Here is a 24,085-nt window from a genome sequence, read left to right on the forward strand (position 1 = left end):
ACAGACAGACAGACAGACATACAGACAGACAGACAAACAGAGACAGACAGACAGACAGACAGACATACTTGTCTTTGCCCAGTATAGGAGAGAGTCCTATGATGACGGAGGCTAGGACAGACAGACATACAGAGACAGACAGACAGACATACAGAGACAGACAGACAGACATACAGAGACAGACAGACAGACAGACAGACAGACAGACATACTTGTCTTTGCCCAGTATAGGAGAGAGTCCCATGATGACGGAGGCTAGGACAGACAGACAGACAGACAGACAGACATACTTGTCTTTGCCCAGTATAGGAGAGAGTCCCATGATGACAGAGGCCAGGACAGACAGACAGACAGACAGACAGACAGACAGACAGACAGACAGACAGACAGACAGACATACTTGTCTTTGCCCAGTATAGGAGAGAGTCCCATGATGACAGAGGCCAGGACAGACAGACAGACAGACAGACAGACAGACAGACAGACATACTTGTCTTTGCTCAGTATAGGAGAGAGTCCCATGATGACAGAGGCTAGGACAGACAGACAGACAGACAGACAGACAGACATACTTGTCTTTGCCCAGTATAGGAGAGAGACCCATGATGACGGAGGCTAGGACAGACAGACAGACAGACAGACAGACAGACATACTTGTCTTTGCCCAGTATAGGAGAGAGTCCCATGATGACAGAGGCTAGGACAGACAGACAGACAGACAGACAGACATACTTGTCTTTGCCCAGTATAGGAGAGAGTCCCATGATGACAGAGGCTAGGACAGACAGACAGACAGACAGACAGACATACTTGTCTTTGCCCAGTATAGGAGAGAGTCCCATGATGACAGAGGCTAGGACAGACAGACAGACAGACAGACAGACATACTTGTCTTTGCCCAGTATAGGAGAGAGTCCCATGATGACAGAGGCCAGGACAGACAGACAGACAGACAGACAGACAGACAGACATACTTGTCTTTGCCCAGTATAGGAGAGTCCCATGATGACAGTGGCTAGGACAGACAGACAGACAGACAGACAGACATACTTGTCTTTGCCCAGTATAGGAGAGAGTCCCATGATGACGGAGGCCAGGACAGACAGACAGACAGACAGACAGACAGACATACAGACAGACAAACAGAGACAGACAGACAGACATACAGACATACAGACAGACAGACAGACAGACAGACATACTTGTCTTTGCCCAGTATAGGAGAGAGTCCCATGATTACGGAGGCTAGGACAGACAAACAGAGACAGACAGACAGACAGACAGACAGACAGACAGACAGACAGACAGACAAACAGAGACAGACAGACAGACAGACAGACATACTTGTCTTTGCCCAGTATAGGAGAGAGTCCTATGATGACGGAGGCTAGGACAGACAGACAAACAGAGACAGACAGACAGACATACAGACATACAGACAGACAGACAAACAGAGACAGACAGACAGACAGACAGACAGACAGACATACTTGTCTTTGCCCAGTATAGGAGAGAGTCCCATGATGACGGAGGCCAGGGCAGACTTGACGTGTTGGTTGGCGTCGGCAACCAGGTCCTTGACGCAGGGCAGGATGTTGGTCATGATGATGTTCTCACGCACGTCTGCTGACAGGTTCTGGCAAAAGTCTGGTGACACACAGAGCAGGCAATTAACACAAAGAAGCATGCAATTAACACAAAGAAGCAGGCAATCAACTTTTGGCAAAAGTCTGTTGGAAAAGCACCAAGAGGGAATGAAGTGTTGCCACCTTATAACCCCGCCACAGCAAACAAGACTAAATAAGTGCATAGACATGAAATCTTTTTTTTGTGGATAAACAGGGTTCCACATCATGTAAAATTGGAGGTATTATACCCACTGACCCCCCAAATCACGTACGAGACGCTCTTTGAAAGGGTGTCGGTAAGTAACAATGAAAGGGTGTCGGTAAGTAACAACTATTTTGCCAAGAGGTATCATAACGTACGAGACGCTCTTTGAAAGGGTGTCGGTAAGTAACAACTATTTTGCCAAGAGGTATCATAACGTACGAGACGCTCTTTGAAAGGGTGTCGGTAAGTAACAATTATTTTGCCAAGAGGTATAATCACGTACGAGACGCTCTTTGAAAGGGTGTCGGTAAGTAACAATTATTTTGCCAAGAGGTATAATCACGTACGAGACGCTCTTTGAAAGGGTGTCGGTAAGTAACAATTATTTTGCCAAGAGGTATAATCACGTACGAGACGCTCTTTGAAAGGGTGTCGGTAAGTAACAACTATTTTGCCAAGAGGTATAATCACGTACGAGACGCTCTTTGAAAGGGTGTCGGTAAGTAACAATTATTTTGCCAAGAGGTATAATCACGTACGAGACGCTCTTTGAAAGGGTGTCGGTAAGTAACAATTATTTTGCCAAGAGGTATAATCACGTACGAGACGCTCTTTGAAAGGGTGTCGGTAAGTAACAACTATTTTGCCAAGAGGTATAATCACGTACGAGACGCTCTTTGAAAGGGTGTCGGTAAGTAACAACTATTTTGCCAAGAGGTATAATCACGTACGAGACGCTCTTTGAAAGGGTGTCGGTAAGTAACAACTATTTTGCCAAGAGGTATAATCACGTACGAGACGCTCTTTGAAAGGGTGTCGGTAAGAAACAATTATTTTGCCAAGAGGTATAATCACGTACGAGACGCTCTTTGAAAGGGTGTCGGTAAGTAACAATTATTTTGCCAAGAGGTATAATCACGTACGAGACGCTCTTTGAAAGGGTGTCGGTAAGTAACAACTATTTTGCCAAGAGGTATAATCACGTACGAGACGCTCTTTGAAAGGGTGTCGGTAAGTAACAACTATTTTGCCAAGAGGTATAATCACGTACGAGACGCTCTTTGAAAGGGTGTCGGTAAGTAACAACTATTTTGCCAAGAGGTATAATCACGTACGAGACGCTCTTTGAAAGGGTGTCGGTAAGTAACAATTATTTTGCCAAGAGGTATAATCACGTACGAGACGCTCTTTGAAAGGGTGTCGGTAAGTAACAATTATTTTGCCAAGAGGTATAATCACGTACGAGACGCTCTTTGAAAGGGTGTCGGTAAGTAACAATTATTTTGCCAAGAGGTATAATCACGTACGAGACGCTCTTTGAAAGGGTGTCGGTAAGTAACAATTATTTTGCCAAGAGGTATCATAACGTACGAGACGCTCTTTGAAAGGGTGTCGGTAAGTAACAATTATTTTGCCAAGAGGTATCATAACGTACGAGACGCTCTTTGAAAGGGTGTCGGTAAGTAACAACTATTTTGCCAAGAGGTATAATCACGTACGAGACGCTCTTTGAAAGGGTGTCGGTAAGTAACAATTATTTTGCCAAGAGGTATAATCACGTACGAGACGCTCTTTGAAAGGGTGTCGGTAAGTAACAATTATTTTGCCAAGAGGTATAATCACGTACGAGACGCTCTTTGAAAGGGTGTCGGTAAGTAACAACTATTTTGCCAAGAGGTATAATAACGTACGAGACGCTCTTTGAAAGGGTGTCGGTAAGTAACAATTATTTTGCCAAGAGGTATAATCACGTACGACTTGAAAGGCAAAAGGGTATGACTTTGATCGTTTTACAAACGGTACGACGTGAAAGGCAAAAGGGTATGACTTTGATCGTTTTACAAACGGTACGACGTGAAAGGCAAAAGGGTATGACTTTGATCGTTTTACAAACGGTACGACTGGTTATGCGACGCTCGAGTTTTTGTGTGTTTTTTTTTCGCGGGAGACTAATTTCGGAAAGCTTCACCGGCGATCTCGACACGTGTTGTTACTGTCTCCAGGAAGTTGGCGCTGTCAGCGTGACCAGAGTTACTTCCCCATCGCTATTTTTGGTTCTGTTGGTTCCGCGAAGACCGCGAGCGCAAGTTTGCAGACGATCAGTTTTGTCACTGACTTTGTGTTTGAAAATGCCACGACCAAGAAAGCCTGCTGCAGTTGATCCAAAACAACGAACTTTGCATGCTTGGTGAAATTCTCTTGACCATATTCCAATCACTTCTGTACCCTGTGAGACTGAGAGGCTTTAGTCAACAGAACCGGGGGAAGTCAAAGCTAAGGAACCGACTCTCAGTGGAGAGACTGGCCAACAAAATGATGATTAAACACGTAGGCACTGACCTAAAGCGTGACATCACTGGAAGGGCATTGCAAGTGCACGGAGCCATGAGGAAAAGGAAATCTGTTGACAGTGGTTGTGACTTGCAAAGCAAAACACAAAGACTTCACCCAAAGACATGAGTTACAGAGTAATATTAGAGCCATACAGTTGCAACGCCCTTTCAATGATGCCACGCTTTAGTGTGTTGGAACTTAGATTGAACTGTTGTTGTGGAGAGACACAGTCACAAGTGTGTTGGAACTTAGATTGAACTGTTGTTGTGGAGAGACACAGTCACAAGTGTGTTGGAACTTAGATTGAACTGTTGTTGTGGAGAGACACAGTCACAAGTGTGTTGGAACTCAGATTGAACTGTTGTTGTGGAGAGACACAGTCACAAGTGTGTTGGAACTCAGATTGAACTGTTGTTGTGGAGAGACACAGTCACAAGTGTGTTGGAACTTAGATTGAACTGTTGTTGTGGAGAGACACAGTCACAAGTGTGTTGGAACTCAGATTGAACTGTTGTTGTGGAGAGACACAGTCACAAGTGTGTTGGAACTTAGATTGAACTGTTGTTGTGGAGAGACACAGTCACAAGTGTGTTGGAACTTAGATTGAACTGTTGTTGTGGAGAGACACAGTCACAAGTGTGTTGGAACTCAGATTGAACTGTTGTTGTAGAGAGACACAGTCACAAGTGTGATGGAACTTAGATTGAACTGTTGTTGTGGAGAGACACAGTCACAAGTGTGTTGGAACTCAGATTGAACTGTTGTTGTAGAGAGACACAGTCACAAGTGTGATGGAACTTAGATTGAACTGTTGTTGTGGAGAGACACAGTCACAAGTGTGTTGGAACTTAGATTGAACTGTTGTTGTGGAGAGACACAGTCACAAGTGTGTTGGAACTCAGATTGAACTGTTGTTGTGGAGAGACACAGTCACAAGTGTGATGGAACTTAGATTGAACTGTTGTTGTGGAGAGACACAGTCACAAGTGTGTTGGAACTTAGATTGAACTGTTGTTGTGGAGAGACACAGTCACAAGTGTGTTGGAACTTAGATTGAACTGTTGTTGTGGAGAGACACAGTCACAAGTGTGATGGAACTTAGATTGAACTGTTGTTGTGGAGAGACACAGTCACAAGTGTGTTGGAACTTAGATTGAACTGTTGTTGTGGAGAGACACAGTCACAAGTGTGTTGGAACTTAGATTGAACTGTTGTTGTGGAGAGACACAGTCACAAGTGTGTTGGAACTTAGATTGAACTGTTGTTGTGGAGAGACACAGTCACAAGTGTGTTGGAACTTAGATTGAACTGTTGTTGTGGAGAGACACAGTCACAAGTGTGTTGGAACTTAGATTGAACTGTTGTTGTGGAGAGACACAGTCACAAGTGTGTTGGAACTTAGATTGATTGAACTGTTGTTGTAGAGAGACACAGTCACAAGTGTGATGGAACTTAGATTGAACTGTTGTTGTGGAGAGACACAGTCACAAGTGTGTTGGAACTTAGATTGAACTGTTGTTGTGGAGAGACAGTCACAAGTGTGTTGGAACTCAGATTGAACTGTTGTTGTGGAGAGACACAGTCACAAGTGTGTTGGAACTTAGATTGAACTGTTGTTGTGGAGAGACACAGTCACAAGTGTGTTGGAACTTAGATTGAACTGTTGTTGTGGAGAGACACAGTCACAAGTGTGTTGGAACTTAGATTGAACTGTTGTTGTGGAGAGACACAGTCACAAGTGTGTTGGAACTTAGATTGAACTGTTGTTGTGGAGAGACACAGTCACAAGTGTGTTGGAACTTAGATTGAACTGTTGTTGTGGAGAGACACAGTCACAAGTGTGTTGGAACTTAGATTGAACTGTTGTTGTGGAGAGACACAGTCACAAGTGTGTTGGAACTTAGATTGAACTGTTGTTGTGGAGAGACACAGTCACAAGTGTGTTGGAACTTAGATTGAACTGTTGTTGTGGAGAGACACAGTCACAAGTGTGTTGGAACTTAGATTGAACTGTTGTTGTGGAGAGACAGTCACAAGTGTGATGGAACTCAGATTGAACTGTTGTTGTGGAGAGACACAGTCACAAGTGTGATGGAACTTAGATTGAACTGTTGTTGTGGAGAGACACAGTCACAAGTGTGTTGGAACTCAGATTGAACTGTTGTTGTGGAGAGACACAGTCACAAGTGTGTTGGAACTTAGATTGAACTGTTGTTGTGGAGAGACACAGTCACAAGTGTGTTGGAACTTAGATTGAACTGTTGTTGTGGAGAGACACAGTCACAAGTGTGTTGCAGATGTGAATTTCAACAGGCACTTGATAGGTGTGTTGTTAATTTGTAACCAACAACTGAACAGGCAAATAATTTCAAACTTATTGATACCCATAATAATGTTCTTGTTGTTGTGGAACTGAACTGACTTTTCATAGCATTACCCTGAATTTGTGGGGAAAAAACTGTGTGGAACTGCACTGTTGAACTCATAATTGTCAGTTGGTGGCTGGGTTCTGGGTTATTAATAAAAGTTTACTGTTCAGAATTTCAAGCCAGTTTACTTGTTCATTTTGTGAAAGCTCTCAGCCTCTGACTAGTGTTTTGATACCCCGGTAATTGCTGTAAATGTGTAAGTGTTATTCACTTATTGTAATGCTACAAGCAAGAATTTACACATATGACATTTCACAATGGTCATAAATTATTTCCTTTATTCAAAGCACTCTCAAATTGACAATGCAATTTGCACACATTGACATCATGCACATGCAAGAACCTGGTAAAACAGCAAAGCAACACACCGAGTCGCCGACAACATGCCATACCCTTTGATCAATCAGGAAAGGGTATGAAAACCCTTTACGTTTTTGGTGAAAGGGTATGAATACCCTTGACCTCAGAGCCTGTGTGGAACCCTGATAGATATATATATATATATATGGGTCATTCTCAGAAATGGTGGTCCAAAGTGTTACATACAAAGTAAAAAATAAAGTGTCAAGAAATACAAAATAATTGTTTTTACTATGAAGTCTATTGTTTGCTATACATAATAATGCAAAAATTAGACAAAAAGAGTAATTGGTTGCTGAATAAGAGACGTTTTAAAGTGTTGTATTTACGTGATGAATGTTGTAACATGGAAACCAAATTCCAACTTTAAACCACCTAAGCCTTCAATCCTTTGTGCATTTTTTATCAGTTCTGCAGTATTTTTGTGTTCTACCCAACACATTCTAGTTATGAAAGGTAAGGACTTCAACTAATATTGGTAAAAAAAATGACATTTTGAACTGACTAAGGTGAATGTCGCAACACAGAAACGAAATGCTTGAACCACTTTCGGTTCCTGTGCGACAGACATGAATCTGCACTGTTTGGCCTTTCCTGCTGGCAAAACCCGTCTGACCCAAAATAACTACACAAAACACAATTCGTCAGAGTTTGCTGTATTTGTTGAAAGTTCCTGTTGCATTCAGATTACCCATTTTAAGTACTTGATGAATGTCGAACATCGACGATCAGAGGATACGAAAACTTCTTGGCTGCTTTGTTCCGCTAAACTTCGCGCTTTGAGAGACTGTTTGCACTCGATATCCTTCCGACACTACATTGTCGCCATCCGCGGTGTGTAAGTTTGTGACAAAGCTTTGCAGCTCGACAATTAAGTAACAAGAAGAGCAAACGCTCGATCGAGTCACTTTCGCAGTTCTGAATATTATATGAGGCATCAGATGGACAGGAAGAAATTGCTATTCACAACACAATGAGTCACGTTCACATAAAATTTGAGCCCGGTCACTTTTATAGTTTCCGAGAAAAGCCCAACGTTAAGTTGTGTGTTGCCGAACAGAAAAGGCTAGTTATCTCCCTTGTTTTTCTGATAACGTTCGTAAAAGGCTACAGATGTAAATACTTTGATGTAAAGAATAATCCTACAAAGTTTCAATCACATCCGATGAACTTTGTCAAAGATATAAAATGTCTAATTTTTCCTTTGACGCTGACCTGTGACCTTGAAAAAGGTCAAAGGTCAACAAAACCATCGTTAAAGTGTAGAGGTCATTGGAGGTCACGACTAAACAAAATATGAGCCCGATCGCTTTGATAGTTTCCGAGAAAAGTCCAACGTTAAGGTGGTGTCTACGGACCTAAACCTATGACAAGGCGGGGGTCTGGGGGCCGCAGAAGGCCCCCAGTAGGGTCCAGGGGCAACGCCCCTGGTCGGGGTCTGGGGGCGAAGCCCCCAGAAGCTGAAGGTTTTTAGTGTTTTAGACACACAAAAATGGCCCTGAAATGCATATTTCAGCTTAATCATAGCCCCCCCCCCTTTCTTTTCCTTCCCATGTTTCTCAAATTAATTTTACGCTAAGACTCAAAATAAGGAGGAGAAAGAGAGAGAGAGAGAGAGAGAGAGAGAGAGAGAGAGAGAGAGAGAGAGAGAGAGGGGGGGTGGGGGGGGGTGGTGGTGGTGTGTGACGGTGTGGTTTCAATGTTCTTACCTTGTCGGTGCCAAACGACCACAGTGACTGATTACACGACTGGGTTTTCAGGATAGTCAGGTGCTTGTTGCTTTTCAAGTGGCTTTTGAGGGCAGTCTTTCCATTGGAACCGTAGTTGATAACATTAACATCGTTGCACAAAGTGCACTGAGCTTTTCCCGGCAAGTTGATTTTAGCAAACGGCATCGCCAACTTTCACTTTCACGTCTTGTGTCTTCTGGCCTTTCTCGTATTTCCAGCTCAATGATACAACTTCATCGAGCCAGTCGAATCTCCAGAGATTTTTCTTGTACTTCTGCTGGTCAATTTCCCGGGATAGAACGGTTTCGTCTCGCTTTAGCTTCCTCATCATTTTGGCAGGTGGCTCGAAACGATGTAAAAATGGCGCCGAATCATTCTCATACGGTATGTTTATACTGAATCCCCGATAGCTACGTTGAAACGGTGACTGTAGGACTAGGAGACAAAGAGCGCGTTCCCATACGGATCGACCAGCAACAGTGTGACCGTTTTAGGAACCAACCGTTCAAGAATAGTATGGAATGGAGCGTCGCGATCAGCGGACCGGCCGAAAAACTTGGGTCTATACCTACATATACCCCAAAATTTTCTCAGCGGATTTGCACGAATCTCAAGAATGATCCCTGGAGCCTAAAAATTTACGGAATTCCGTAAATTTACGGAAGAATCCCATGTCTGATTATACTGTGGGACCCCCTATTCAAGACCTGTGACAAATGAGAACATCAAGTCACAAAAAGTAGGGACTGGGAGTATGTGTATCAACAAGAAGGGCAGGTTTGCGTCGGCAATAATATGGCAGGTCATTGCCTCTGCTCAGGTTACCGATTTCTCAAAAGTGAGCTTGTCTTGGTCTTCTTTCCCTGGCACGGGTTTCTTCACAAAACAGTCCAATTTCCTCTGCTTTGGTCGGGATTTCTTGAATTCCTGATGGGAAGTGCTTTTCTTGTGGCGGTTACAGTCGTAAAGCCCACTGTGCTTCACTGAAAAATCCATGTTGCACACAGTGCAGTGGGCAAAATGCTTCCTTTTTCTCGACGAAACTAGGCATGGATGCTCCTCATGGTACTTTGGCAGAAAAGCCTGCCTGGGAGTTTGACCGAGCTTCTTTTTTTTGCTCGGTGGCGGTTGATCGCCAAAGTATCCTGAATCCGTGTTCGTCGCTGTAGCCATTTTTTTCCCTCCAGAAAGAATGAGCTACGAAGTGACCGCGTTCAGAAAAGTATGTGCTGAAACGCCCGCGATAGTTGTAATAACAGCAGCAAGACCAACTGACTACGCTACTCTCGCGGGCGCCGGGCATGTTTTGCACGCAGTACACAACTGGTTAGTACAAATTACGGATCGGAACTCGTTCGTGTATTCAAAATGTCAATACAAGACATTGTTTGACCCTTAAACCTATACTAGAAATTGTTTGACCTAAACTAATACAAGACATTGTTTGACCTGAACCTATGACATTGTTTGACCTTAACTAATACAAAACATTGTTTGACCTGAACCTATAGGACATTGTTTGACCTAAACCTATGAGACATTGTTTGACCTGAACCTATAAGACATTGTTTGACCTGAACCTAAACAAGACATTGTTTGACCTGAACCTACAAGACATTGTTTGACCTGAACCTATACAAGACATTGTTTGACCTAAACCTATAAGACATTGTTTGACCTGAACCTATACAAGACATTGTTTGACCTAAACCTATAAGACATTGTTTGACCTGAACCTATACAAGACATTGTTTGACCTAAACCTATAAGACATTGTTTGACCTGAACCTATACAAGACATTGTTTGACCTGAACCTATACAAGACATTGTTTGACCTAAACCTATAAGACATTGTTTGACCTGAACCTACAAGACATTGTTTGACCTGAACCTATAAGACACGCTACTCTCGCGGGCGCCGGGCATGTTTTGCACGCAGTACACAACCGGTTAGTACAATTTACGGATCGGAACTCGTTCGTGTATTCAAAATGTCAATACAAGACATTGTTTGACCCATAAACCTATACTAGAAATTGTTTGACCTAAACTAATACAAGACATTGTTTGACCTGAACCTATGACATTGTTTGACCTGAACCTATACAAGACATTGTTTGACCTAAACCTATAAGACATTGTTTGACCTGAACCTACAAGACATTGTTTGACCTGAACCTACAAGACATTGTTTGACCTAAACCTATAAGACATTGTTTGACCTGAACCTACAAGACATTGTTTGACCTAAACCTATACAAGACATTGTTTGACCTAAACAAGACATTGTTTGACCTAAACTAATACAAGACATTGTTTGACCTAAACTAATACAAGACATTTTTGGACCTAAACCTGTACAAGACATTGTTTGACCAGACCTGTTTACCCTAAACCCGAGGCAAGAGTACTTTCCCAAAAAGTTGAGTGTATTTTTCAAAAAGTTGGTGTACTTTGCAAGCAAAGCCATATGGGCTAGGGAAAATGTACGCGTGGGTGCAAACGTGTTTGTGTAAGAATAGCATGTCTTGTGAACACCTTCAGAATTTAAATCCTTCCAATACAACAGGGATAAAACAATTTTATTTACCTGTCAGTTTATAGCATTTTATTATCATTCTAGTGCCCTTTATGGCTATGTGACCAATCAGGACTGATTCTAGATGACCTGTTAAATGTTATAACGTTCAAGGCGGGACCCTTTTTGTATAACGCATTAAAAATCACCACGACAAAATAAAAATTAATATAAAAAACATCAGGGTGAATTGTTCTACTGAATGTCACTTTTTGACATTTTTCTCGTGCAATTTACTGAGTAAAATGTGCTAAAAAGCAAATTCTGTCGGTGGGAGGGAAATAGAATGGCAAGTAAGTTTAATACTGAGTAAAGGGAAGCAACTCTTTTTGGTGCTGTCAGTAGCAGACTACACCTATGTGCTTTTGGCAACATGGCAAACAAACCTGCCATCAATCAAGAAGATCTAAAAAACCTATACGCATCAAAATTCATGTCTCCCAACACCCCCACTGGCCTTTTGAACAAGGTTCAGTTAGATGTCCGGTTTTATTTTTTTAGACGGGGCCTGGAAAACTTTGAAAAAATGACGAAAGACACCTTCGAAGTGAAGATGGATCAAACAACAGGGAAACAATACGTAATCAAACAGTTCGATGAACTTACCAAGAATCACAGAGCTGGAGACGAAGAACTTGTGACTGGAGTCATGCCAGAGACTGGGGACAGCAGCTGTCCAGTGTACAGCTACAAGTACCTGTCTCTGCTAAATCCAAAGTGTGAGCATCTTTCGCAATTCCCTGTCAACACGTTCCATGGAGATGACGAAACATGGTATGACAACAGACCCATGGGCGTCCACACTATGAAGAAGTGAGCTGTGTCAATTGTCGCAGATATAGATCTACACAAACCACAGCGTGCGAGCGACGGGTGCAACACTAGTCTACTCGCAGACAAGAACTTCAGTCCAATTGACATTATCAGTGTCACCGGTCACAAAACTGTTAGATCTTACCAAAAAACATCCACCGCCAAAAAACTAGAGATGGCAGCTGCTATGTCGTCCCAGCTCACAGAGAATAGGCAGTTGGCACTGCTCCCAAGTCATACTTCGCGGGGAGAACAAGCCAAAACTTTATGCGACGGGAAGCAGAATCGAACGGGGTCGTCTCGTTGCATCGGCGACTGTCACAAGCCAGCAGACGATCCGACAGGACGTGGAACTCAGCAACGACGAGGTAGCAGCTCTTTTCGATCCGGAATACGAACCTGCCATGCCTCCAACGAGACCAAATCCGCCAATGTTCCATCACTGTGACCTCTCGCATGCAACGATCAACATTCAATTCCACCGACATTTAACCGCATTCAACTGCGCATGCGCAACACAAATGTGCAACATTTGAGATGGCTCTTCCGAGAACTGTCCGTTCCAATTTCGGACTTTCTGTTTGTTAGCATTTTCGAGTCTGTGTTCTGGTTTTTTGTTGTTGTTGAGTGTTTTTATGATACTATGCACAGAAAAGAAGGGACACGTTGTGAATTAAACTGTTTGGGAAAGATTACTTGAAAGCTGAAAGTGTGCTGGATGTTTGTTTTGTTTGCTCTGTTTACCTTGTAACCAACCAAGCCAAAATGGCGACACTTTACTTGCAGGGTCGCTTCGGGTATTATGTTTGTTACCACGCACGGATAATAAAACCGTTATTACTAATATGCTGACTGTTAGCAAATGATAACAAGACATGTCTCGAAAACGCTATCAAAATTCGCCTAAAGGCTCATTTTGATATCTTTTTTCTCGACATGTCTTGTTATCATTTGCTAACAGTCAGCATATTAGAAATAACTCATAATAACTAGTGTCTTCCAAACAGATTGATAATGAAAAGATGAAGTTCGTGAAATAACATCTGCGGTTGACAGTGGAAAGTTCATTTTTACAATCATCTCAGAAAACATTGCTTCAGCACGGACTACAGCCTTTTCTTCTGGCAGGATTTGCGGTGTTTGCGGGAGTGAACTTCATAATTCCTTGGCAGCTTTCAGCGGATTTCTTTGCAGCAACCTTGTCCAGGTGAGTTTTGGAACTGCAGTGTCGTTCGATGTCATATTTCCCAGCATGGGCAACGGAGAAATCTGATTTACAATACTTGCAGTGTGCATGACTTTTCCCCATAGTAGACTCCACAATTCCTGGCTCTTTCTTATATTTCTCCAAGAAAATCTGCTGCTTCAACTGTTTAGATTTGGTACAGTCATCCGAAACTGGCACATTTTTCCACTTCATTTTGCCACAATTGTCCAGACGATTGCACGTGCCAACAACTGAACAAGGTTTCCACAGCTGAAGACTCGCTGTCATGGAATGTGTAAGTGGAGCGTGGTCGAATGTCCATGTGTGAATGGGTAAGTTGAGCGTATAAGAATGTCTGTGTGTGCGATGTGTAAGTGAGACATGGATGTGTTCATGACTGAATGCGTAAGCACAATGCAAGGAATGGCCAGAAAGGTATGTGGGAGGTGTGTCTATAACCTGCCCTGTTATATAGTGCTATATGTCTTATGTAAACACAATGTCCTGTTTGTATTATTGTTATGTACCACGCCTGAATTTCTCTATGAGATAATAAAGTATTCTTATTCTTTATCTTATTCTTATCTCCCTTCGACCGAAACCGGTATCAGTTGTACCATCCCGTAATCAGCACACCAACACCGGAAAACGTATTCTGGACTTTTTCTAAGGCGTATTTTGTGCGTGTGTCGCGTATTTGCGTACCGATAATAATTTAGCGTACAAAATACGCCCAAATCGTACTGGTAAACAGGTCTGTTTGACCTAAACCTATACAACACATTGTTTGACCCTTAAAACTATACCAGAAATTGTTTGACCTAAACTAATACAAGACATTGTTTGACCTGAACCTATACAAGACATTGTTTGACCCTTAAACCCATTCAAGACATTGTTTGACCTAACACACTGCTTTTGACTGCCACCTCTCATCTTGCTGACGTACCTTTGATCTTGTGAGCGGCGGCGGCGCGCACCTCAGCCTCGCAGTCTTTGAGCAGACTCTGGAAGGCTGGCACCAGGTCATTCTTGGTGATCTCCGGTCCAACCGCTTTCTGCAGCTGTCAACACCATGGCAACAACAACACTGTCAGCACAGCTTAGCTAGGCAAGGATAGAACCCTTCAATCACACTCCCTCAGTATCAGTATGCATGTTGTGTGCATGACAAAGTTCACAACTGTGTGGGAACAAAGATAGAACCCTTCAATCACACTCCCTCAGTATCAGTATGCATGTTGTGTGCATGACAAAGGTCCCAACTGTGTGGGAACAAGGATAGAACCCTTCAATCACACTCCCTCAGTAACAGTATGCATGTTGTGTGCATGACAAAGGTCCCAACTGTGTGGGAACAAGGATAGAACCCTTCAATCACACTCCCTCAGTATCAGTATGCATGTTGTGTGCATGACAAAGTTCCCAACTGTGTGGGAACAAGGACAGATAGGTTGCAACAGAAGATTTCAACCAATCCATCTGAGAGTTAGGTTGGTCCCAGTTGGTCATGTGCACACCACTCTTGGTCCAATCATTTACTGCTGGTCTTTTCTTGCTTGACAAAGGCCTGCTTGTGCACACCCACACTGTCCACCTGGTTTTGTGCACACCCACACTGTCCACTAGTCAATTGAGTTTTGTGCAAACCCACACTGTCCACTAGTCAATGGGGTTTGTGCACACCCACACTGTCCACCAGTCAATGGGTTTTTGTGCACACCCACACTGTCCACTAGTCAATGGGTTTTGTGCACACCCACACTGTCCACTAGTCAATGGGTTTTGTGCACACCCACACTGTCCACTAGTCAATGGGGTTTTGTGCACACCCACACTGTTCACCTGGTTTTGTGCACACCCACACTGTCCACCTGGTTTTGTGCACACCCACACTGTCCACTAGTCAATGGAGTTTTGTGCACACCCATACTGTCCACTAGTCAATGGGTTGTGTGCACACCCACACTGTCCACTAGTCAATGGGGTTTTGTGCACACCCACACTGTCCACTAGTCAATGGGTTTTGTGCACACCCACATTGTCCACTAGTCAATGGGTTTTGTGCACACCCACACTGTCCACCTGGTTTTGTGCACACCCACACTGTCCACTAGTCAATGGGTTTTGTGCACACCCACACTGTCCACTAGTCAATGGGTTTTGTGCACACCCACACTGTCCACTAGTCAATGGGGTTTTGTGCACACCCACACTGTCCACTAGCCAATGGGTTTTGTGCACACCCACACTGTCCACTAGTCAATGGGTTTTGTGCACACCCACACTGTCCACCTGGTTTTGTGCACACCCACACTGTCCACTAGTCAATGGGTTTTGTGCACACCCACACTGTCCACTAGTCAATGGGTTTTGTGCAAACCCACACTGTCCACTAGTCAATGGGGTTTTGTGCACACCCACACTGTCCACTAGCCAATGGGTTTTGTGCACACCCACACTGTCCACTAGTCAATGGGTTTTGTGCACACCCACACTGTCCACCTGGTTTTGTGCACACCCACACTGTCCACCTGGTTTTGTGCACACCCACACTGTCCACTAGTCAATGTGTTTTGTGCACACCCACACTGTCCACTAGTCAATGGGTTTTGTGCACACCCACACTGTCCACTAGTCAATGGGTTTTGTGCACACCCACACTGTCCACTAGTCAATGGGTTTTGTGCACACCCACACTGTTCACCTGGTTTTGTGCACACCCACACTGTCCACTAGTCAATGGGTTGTGTGCACACCCACACTGTCCACTAGTCAATGGGTTTTGTGCACACCCACACTGTCCACCTGGTTTTGTGCACACCCACACTGTCCACTAGTCAATGGGTTTTGTGCACACCCACACTGTCCACTAGTCAATGGGTTTTGTACACACCCACACTGTCCACTAGTCAATGGGTTTTGTGCACACCCACACTGTCCACCTGGTTTTGTGCACACACACACTGTCCGCTAGTCAATGGGTTTTGTGCACACCCACACTGTCCACCTGGTTTTGTGCACACCCACACTGTCCACTAGTCAATGGGTTTTGTGCACACCCACACTGTCCACTAGTCAATGGGTTTTGTGCACACCCACACTGTCCACTAGTCAATGGGTTTTGTGCACACCCACACTGTCCACCTGGTTTTGTGCACACCCACACTGTCCACTAGTCAATGGGGTTTTGTGCACACCCACACTGTCCACTAGTCAATGGGTTTTGTGCACACCCACACTGTCCACTAGTCAATGGGGTTTTGTGCACACCCACACTGTCCACTAGTCAATGGGTTTTGTGCACACCCACACTGTCCACTAGTCAATGGGTTTTGTGCACACCCACACTGTCCACTAGTCAATGGGTTTTGTGCACACCCACACTGTCCACTAGTCAATAGGCAGTGATCGCGCTAGGTATTTTTCAAACCGGTATGACGTCATGAGCTGGCTACAAGGCTCTCACGAAAATCGGTAAGCTTGCCAAGGCAACCAGTAAAAGACAAACAATGACTTACAATACATTAAATCAATGTTTATCAATGTCAGTGATATGCGGAGTTTTTTCTCTCTCCCCCCCCACCCCCCCTCAAAGCAACTGTCGCACAACTTGACAGTGACACATCAGCAGCCGCTGTAAGAGAGAGAGAGAGAGAGAGAGCCGTGAAGTACTTTCACTTTCAGTTCCTTCATTCAAAGGCCTTTTCTCACCTCTTGGGGGTAGAAAAGACAGTAAAGATCGTTGCTTCTTCATCGCAATCGACTCGCCTCACAATAATCAACTGTATGTAGACAAAGATCTAAGCTGGTGTGAGTACGTGATTTCCCGGTATGATGCTATGTCGGCTATAGTTAGACGCCGTCCCTTATTGTCTTTCAGTTTCTCATAAAGATTTTACGATGGACCGGGAACCGAAAGAAATGGCGCGAAAAGTATGATGTCTGTGTGTGTAGATCTTTTTCTCGGCGACAAGAAAGATTTCTCCGCTCCCTGACCACCTACATTGCTCAAATAATCTGCTAGCAAATACTTTAGATCTGGCACAATCGTACTGAAAGACATTTCGGAGATCGCCTCCTTGTTATTTTTGACGTCATGTTTTGACATCAAGTGTCATCAATGGAGACATAATCGCAACATTGTAGCGCTGTCACAACAAGCCATCCAAATCTCTCTCTCTCTCTCTCTCTCTCTCTCTCTGAGTCTCTCTCTCTCTCTGAGTCTCTCTCTCTCTCTCTCTCTCTCTCTCTCGGTGCACCTCTCTCTCTCTCTCTCTCTCTCTCTCTCTCTCTCTCTCTCTCTCTCTCTCTCTCTCTCTCTCTCTCTCTCTCTCTCTCTCTCTCTCTCTCTCTCTCTCTCTCTCCCTCGTACTGACAAACGATTTTTGTAATTACTACTTTTTTTTTTACCGGTCAAACCAAATAACAATCGGTACGTCTGACCGACATCCACTTTTTTTCCGGTATTGGCGAATCTTAACCGGTAAAATACCGGAAATTACCGGTAAACGCGATCCCTGCAATAGGTTTTGTGCACACCCACACTGTCCACCAGTCAATGGGTTTTGTGCACACCACACTGTCCACCTGATTTTGTGCACACCCACACTGTCCACCAGTCAATGGGTTTTGTGCACACCCACACTGTCCACTAGTCAATGGGTTTTGTGCACACCCACACTGTCCACCAGTCAATGGGTTTTGTGCACACCCACACTGTCCACCTGGTTTTGTGCACACCCACACTGTCCACTAGTCAATGGGTTTTGTGCACACCCACACTGTCCACTAGTCAATGGGTTTTGTGCACACCCACACTGTCCACCTGGTTTTGTGCACACCCACACTGTCCACTAGTCAATGGGTTTTGTGCACACCCACACTGTCCACTAGTCAATGGGTTTTGTGCACACCCACACTGTCCACTAGTCAATGGGTTTTGTGCACACCCACACTGTCCACTAGTCAATGGGTTTTGTGCACACCCACACTGTCCACCAGTCAATGGGTTTTGTGCACACCCACACTGTCCACCTGGTTTTGTGCACACCCACACTGTCCACTAGTCAATGGGTTTTGTGCACACCCACACTGTCCACTAGTCAATGGGTTTTGTGCACACCCACACTGTCCACCTGGTTTTATGCACACACACACTGTCCACTAGTCAATGGGTTTTGTGCACACACACACTGTCCACTAGTCAATGGGTTTTGTGCACACCCACACTGTCCACCTGGTTTTGTGCACACCCACACTGTCAACTAGTCAATGGGTTTTGTGCACACCCACACTGTCCACTAGTCAATGGGTTTTGTGCACACCCACACTGTCCACTAGTCAATGGGTTTTGTGCACACCCACACTGTCCACTAGTCAATGGGGTGTTGTACACACCCACACTGTCCACTAGTCAATGGGTTTTGTGCACACCCACACTGTCCACCTGGTTTTGTGCACACCCACACTGTCCACCTGGTTTTGTGCACACCCACACTGTCCACTAGTCAATGGAGTTTTGTGCACACCCACACTGTCCACTAGTCAATGGAGTTTTGTGCACACCCACACTGTCCACTAGTCAATGGGTTTTGTGCACACCCATACTGTCCACTAGTCAATGGGGTTTTGTGCACACCCACACTGTCCACCTGGTTTTGTGCACACCCACACTGTCCACCTGGTTTTGTGCACACCCACACTGTCCACTAGTCAATGGAGTTTTGTGCACACCCACACTGTCCACTAGTCAATGGAGTTTTGTGCACACCCACACTGTCCACTAGTCAATGGAGTTTTGTGCACACCCACACTGTCCACTAGTCAATGGGTTTTGTGCACACCCACACTGTCCACTAGTCAATGGGTTTTGTGCACACCCACTGTCCACTAGTCAATGGGTTGTGTGCACACCCACACCGTCCACTAGTCAATGGGTTTTGTACACACCCACACTGTCCACTAGTCAATGGGGTTTTGTGCACACCCACACTGTCCACTAGTCAATGGGGTTTGTGCACAGACACACATACACATGAGCAGACACACATACACATGAGCAGACACACATACACTCGCACATACTGACATACACAGACACACATACAGACATACACACACAGACGTATACACACACACGCACATAGACAGACAGACAGACAGACACACACACACACACAGAGACTGACCTCAGTGAACTTGTCAGCCACCATGTAGCGCACTCTCCATGACTTGTCCTCGGCGGCTTGTCGCAGCGTTGGCATGACGAGCTGCTCCGTGTCCTCGGAGGGCAGCAGCGACGCGATACTGACACACGCCTCCACGGCCAACAGTCGCACAGAATCCTGCAGCAAACACTGATGTGTTGTACACACAAGGCGCTAATTAAAATGGAGCAAACACGCTAAACACACAACTCCGTCTGCTAGGCCACTTTCTAGTCTCTACTGGCTCTTCAAACTGATTTTTATGGAGGCAACAACCAAAACACGCTAAACACACAACTCCGTCTGCTAGGCCACTTTCTAGTCTCTACTGGCTCTTCAAACTGATTTTTATGGAGGCAACAACCAAAACACGCTAAACACACAACTCCGTCTGCTAGGCCACTTTCTAGTCTCTACTGGCTCTTCAAACTGATTTTTATGGAGGCAACAACCAAAAAACAAAAAAACAAAAAAACAATCCAAGATAAAATCATGCTGAACAATGAAGCTGACTTAGAGAGAGTGACAAAAGGTGACATTGTCATGTCTATGCCACAAAGGACAGTCTCAGGATATTGTTGTCATGAGAGTCAATCTGTTTGACATTGTCATGTCCATGCCACAAAGGACAGTATCAGGATATTGTTGTCATGAGAGTCAATCTGTTTGACATTGTCATGTCCATGCCACAAAGGACAGTATCAGGATATTGTTGTCATGAGAGTCAATCTGTTTGACATTGTCATGTCCATGCCACAAAGGACAGTATCAGGATATTGTTGTCATGAGAGTCAATCTGTTTGACATTGTCATGTCCATGCCACAAAGGACAGTATCAGGATGTTGTCATGAGAGTCAATCTGTTTGACATTGTCATGTCCATGCCACAAAGGACAGTATCAGGATGTCATGAGACTCAATCTGTTTGACATTGTCATGTCCATGCCACAAAGGACAGTATCAGGATGTCATCAGAGTCAATCTGTTTGACATTGTCATGTCCATGCCACAAAGGACAGTATCAGGATGTTGTCATCAGAGTCAATCTGTTTGACATTGTCATGTCCATGCCACAAAGGACAGTATCAGGATGTCATGAGAGTCAATCTGTTTGACATTGTCATGTCCATGCCACAAAGGACAGTATCAGGATATTGTTGTCATGAGAGTCAATCTGTTTGACATTGTCATGTCCATGCCACAAAGGACAGTATCAGGATGTCATCAGAGTCAATCTGTTTGACATTGTCATGTCCATGCCACAAAGGACAGTATCAGGATGTCATGAGAGTCAATCTGTTTGACATTGTCATGTCCATGCCACAAAGGACAGTATCAGGATGTTGTCATCAGAGTCAATCTGTTTGACATTGTCATGTCCATGCCACAAAGGACACTATCAGGATGTCATGAGAGTCAATCTGTTTGACATTGTCATGTCCATGCCACAAAGGACAGTATCAGGATGTCATGAGTCAATCTGTTTGACATTGTCATGTCCATGCCACAAAGGACAGTATCAGGATGTCATCAGAGTCAATCTGTTTGACGTTGTCATGTCTATGCCACAAAGGACAGTATCAGGATGTCATCAGAGTCAATCTGTTTGACATTGTCATGTCCATGCCACAAAGGACAGTATCAGGATGTTGTCATGAGAGTCAATCTGTTTGACATTGTCATGTCCATGCCACAAAGGACACTATCAGGATGTCATCAGAGTCAATCTGTTTGACATTGTCATGTCCATGCCACAAAGGACAGTATCAGGATGTTGTCATGAGAGTCAATCTGTTTTCTTGCTGTTATTCTCAACACTTGCGTCAAGGCCAACATTTGTGCATGGCAGATGCAGCTCTAGTTTCTCCTGCTTGCAACGCCAAGTTTATCTCTGTGGCCTTCTACCATAACAAGTTTATCTCTGTGGCCTTCGACCATAACAAGTTTATCTCTGTGGCCTTCTACTATAACAAGTTTATCTCTGTGGCCTTCTACCATAACAAGTTTATCTCTGTGGCCTTCTACCATAACAAGTTTATCTCTGTGGCCATCGACCATAACAAGTTTATCTCTGTGGCCTTCTACTATAACAAGTATATCTCTGTGGCCTTCGACCATAACAAGTTTATCTGTGTGGCCTTCGACCATAACAAGTTTATCTCTGAGGCCTACCATAACAAGTTTATCTACAATACAATACAATACAATACAATAACTTTATTAATCTCTAAAAGAGAAATTACATTGCTGAGCGTTTGTGTCCGTAATAATAACATACATAAAACATTCAAAATAAACATTTGTTCTTTGTCCTCTGTGGCCTTCTACTATAACAAGTTTATCTCTGTGGCCTTATACTATAACAAGTTTATCTCTGTGGCCTTCTACCATAACAAGTTTATCTCTGTGGTCTTCTACTATAACAAGTTTATCTCTGTGGCCTTCTACTATAACAAGTTTATCTCTGTGGCCTTCTACTATAACAAGTTTATCTCTGTGGCCATCTACCATAACAAGTTTATCTCTGTGGCCTTCTAACATAACAAGTTTATCTCTGTGGCCTTCTACTATAACAAGTTTATCTCTGTGGCCTTCTACTATAACAAGTTTATCTCTGTGGCCTTCTACTATAACAAGTTTATCTCTGTGGCCTTCGACCATAACAAGTTTATCTCTGTGGCCTTCTACCATAACAAGTTTATCTCTGTGGCCTTCTACCATAACAAGTTTATCTCTGTGGCCATCTACCATAACAAGTTTATCTCTGTGGCCTTCTACCATAACAAGGCTTGATCTCTGATATTGTTGTTATGAGAGTAAATCTGTTTTCTTGCTGTTATTCTCAACACTTGCATCAAGGCAGACATTGGTGCATGGCAGATGTAGCTCTAGTTTCTCCTGCTTGCAACGCCAAGTTTATCCCTGTGGCCTTCTACCATAACAAGGCTTGATCTCCCGGAGACGGATATTCAGCTTTAAAACTGCTTGACAAATGGGATATAAAACTGCTTGACAAATGAGATATAAAACTGCTTGACAAATGGAATATAAAACTGCTTGACAAATGGAATATAAAATTGCTTGACAAATGGAATACAAAAGCAAAAGAGGTGTAACTTCATGCGTATGTTCTTTACAGGGATCATGATCAAATTTCAGGCAACACAACCATCTGTAGCTGTCACTGTCACAACCAACCATCTGTAGGTGTCACTGTCACAAATGCAAGCACAAAACAGGATGCTACACAAGCACAAAACAGGATGACATTGTTTGGGCAGTTTGTGAGGAAAAATAAGCACAAAACAGGATGCTACACAGGCACAAAACAGGATGACATTGTTTGGGCAGTTTGTGAGGAACACTAAGCACAAAGAAAACAAAACACAATGAAAACAAAAAGTGACAACTTACAAGAGAAATAAACTATTGACAAAATATATCTGAATCAAAGTATACATTGAGCAATCAATCCAAAAAGAAGATAGAAAAAGACACATGAATTTCCACATGAAAGAAAAAAGATTACGATGGTAGTATGGTACACAATTTTAATGAAAACAAAACAGAAGATAAGCAAAGAACCCAGACATCCCCCAAACCCCTGCACAACCACAAACCTTCCAGCCCCTTCCTCAACAAAACCACAAACCTTAAAGCCCCCTCCTCAACAAAACCACAAACCTTAAAGCCCCCTCCTCAACAAAACCACAAACCTTAAAGCCCCCTCCTCAACAAAACCACAAACCTTCCAGCCCCTTCCTCCACAAAACCACAAACCTTAAAGCCCCCTCCTCAACAAAACCACAAACCTTAAAGCCCCCTCCTCAACAAAACCACAAACCTTAAAGCCCCCTCCTCAACAAAACCACAAACCTTAAAGCCCCCTCCTCAACAAAACCTCAAACCTTAAAGCCCCCTCCTCAAAACAAAAACCACCTTTAAGCCCCATCCTCAACAAAAGCACAAACCTTTAAGCCCCCTCCTCCACAAAAACAACTCAAAGCACTAGCACAGAACAAAACAACACACACACAAGAACTGCAACCTTACACTTCTTTTTAGTTTTGCAAGTTTTCTGTTAAAGTTTGTAAGTTTCTGTTAAAGGTTTGCCAGTTTTCTGTTGAGGTTTTTGCTTGGGTCCCACCCAGCTGGGCAGGTCCATCCCAGATAAAAAGGTTAGAGGGTCCAAGCCCAGGGAAAAGCCATGCCTTGTAGTCTAACCCAATGACAGTCACAAAGAGACAAGCCAAAACGTAAAGCCCACACCTCACAACACAACACCGGTTTGTCCCCACCCCAACACCACCTGTTTTCCCCCCACACTACACCACACCTGTGTTTGCTCCCATACCCACCTGTTTTCCCCCAACACTATATCACACCTGTGTTTGCTCCCAAACCCACCTGTTTACCCCCCACACTACACCACACCTGTGTTTGCCCCCATACCCACCTGTTTTCCCCCAACACTACATCACACCTGTGTTTGCCCCCATACCCACCTGTTTTCCTCCAACACTACATCACACCTGTGTTTGCCCCCATACCCACCTGTTTTCCCCCCACACTACACCACACCTGTGTTTGC

The 24,085-nt window shown here is 44.0% G+C and overlaps 1 protein-coding gene across 8 annotated transcripts in view; it reads right to left on the bottom strand.

Annotated features, from left to right (window-relative positions):
• Positions 1-24,085, bottom strand: part of LOC138972544 (serine/threonine-protein phosphatase 2A 65 kDa regulatory subunit A alpha isoform-like) — an 84,768-nt gene that overhangs the window by 33,432 nt on the left and 27,251 nt on the right. For 6 of the 8 annotated variants that reach the window (XR_011457663.1, XM_070345189.1, XM_070345188.1 and 3 more), the window contains exons 7-9: positions 19,477-19,644; positions 14,235-14,349; positions 1,491-1,647 (exon numbers count right to left, since the gene is read on the bottom strand). Coding sequence is in view for 7 of the 8 variants with exons in the window: in XM_070345189.1 (XP_070201290.1) it covers positions 1,491-1,647; positions 14,235-14,349; positions 19,477-19,644 (440 nt within the window). In the remaining variant the exon portion in view is untranslated. The remainder of the gene's footprint in view (positions 1-1,490; positions 1,648-14,234; positions 14,350-19,476; positions 19,645-24,085) is intronic. The other 2 variants (XM_070345192.1, XM_070345190.1) reach the window with 1 other exon arrangement.

The sequence above is a fragment of the Littorina saxatilis genome, linkage group LG8 (genome assembly GCF_037325665.1).
Source record: "Littorina saxatilis isolate snail1 linkage group LG8, US_GU_Lsax_2.0, whole genome shotgun sequence".
Taxonomy (NCBI): Eukaryota; Metazoa; Mollusca; class Gastropoda; order Littorinimorpha; family Littorinidae; genus Littorina; species Littorina saxatilis.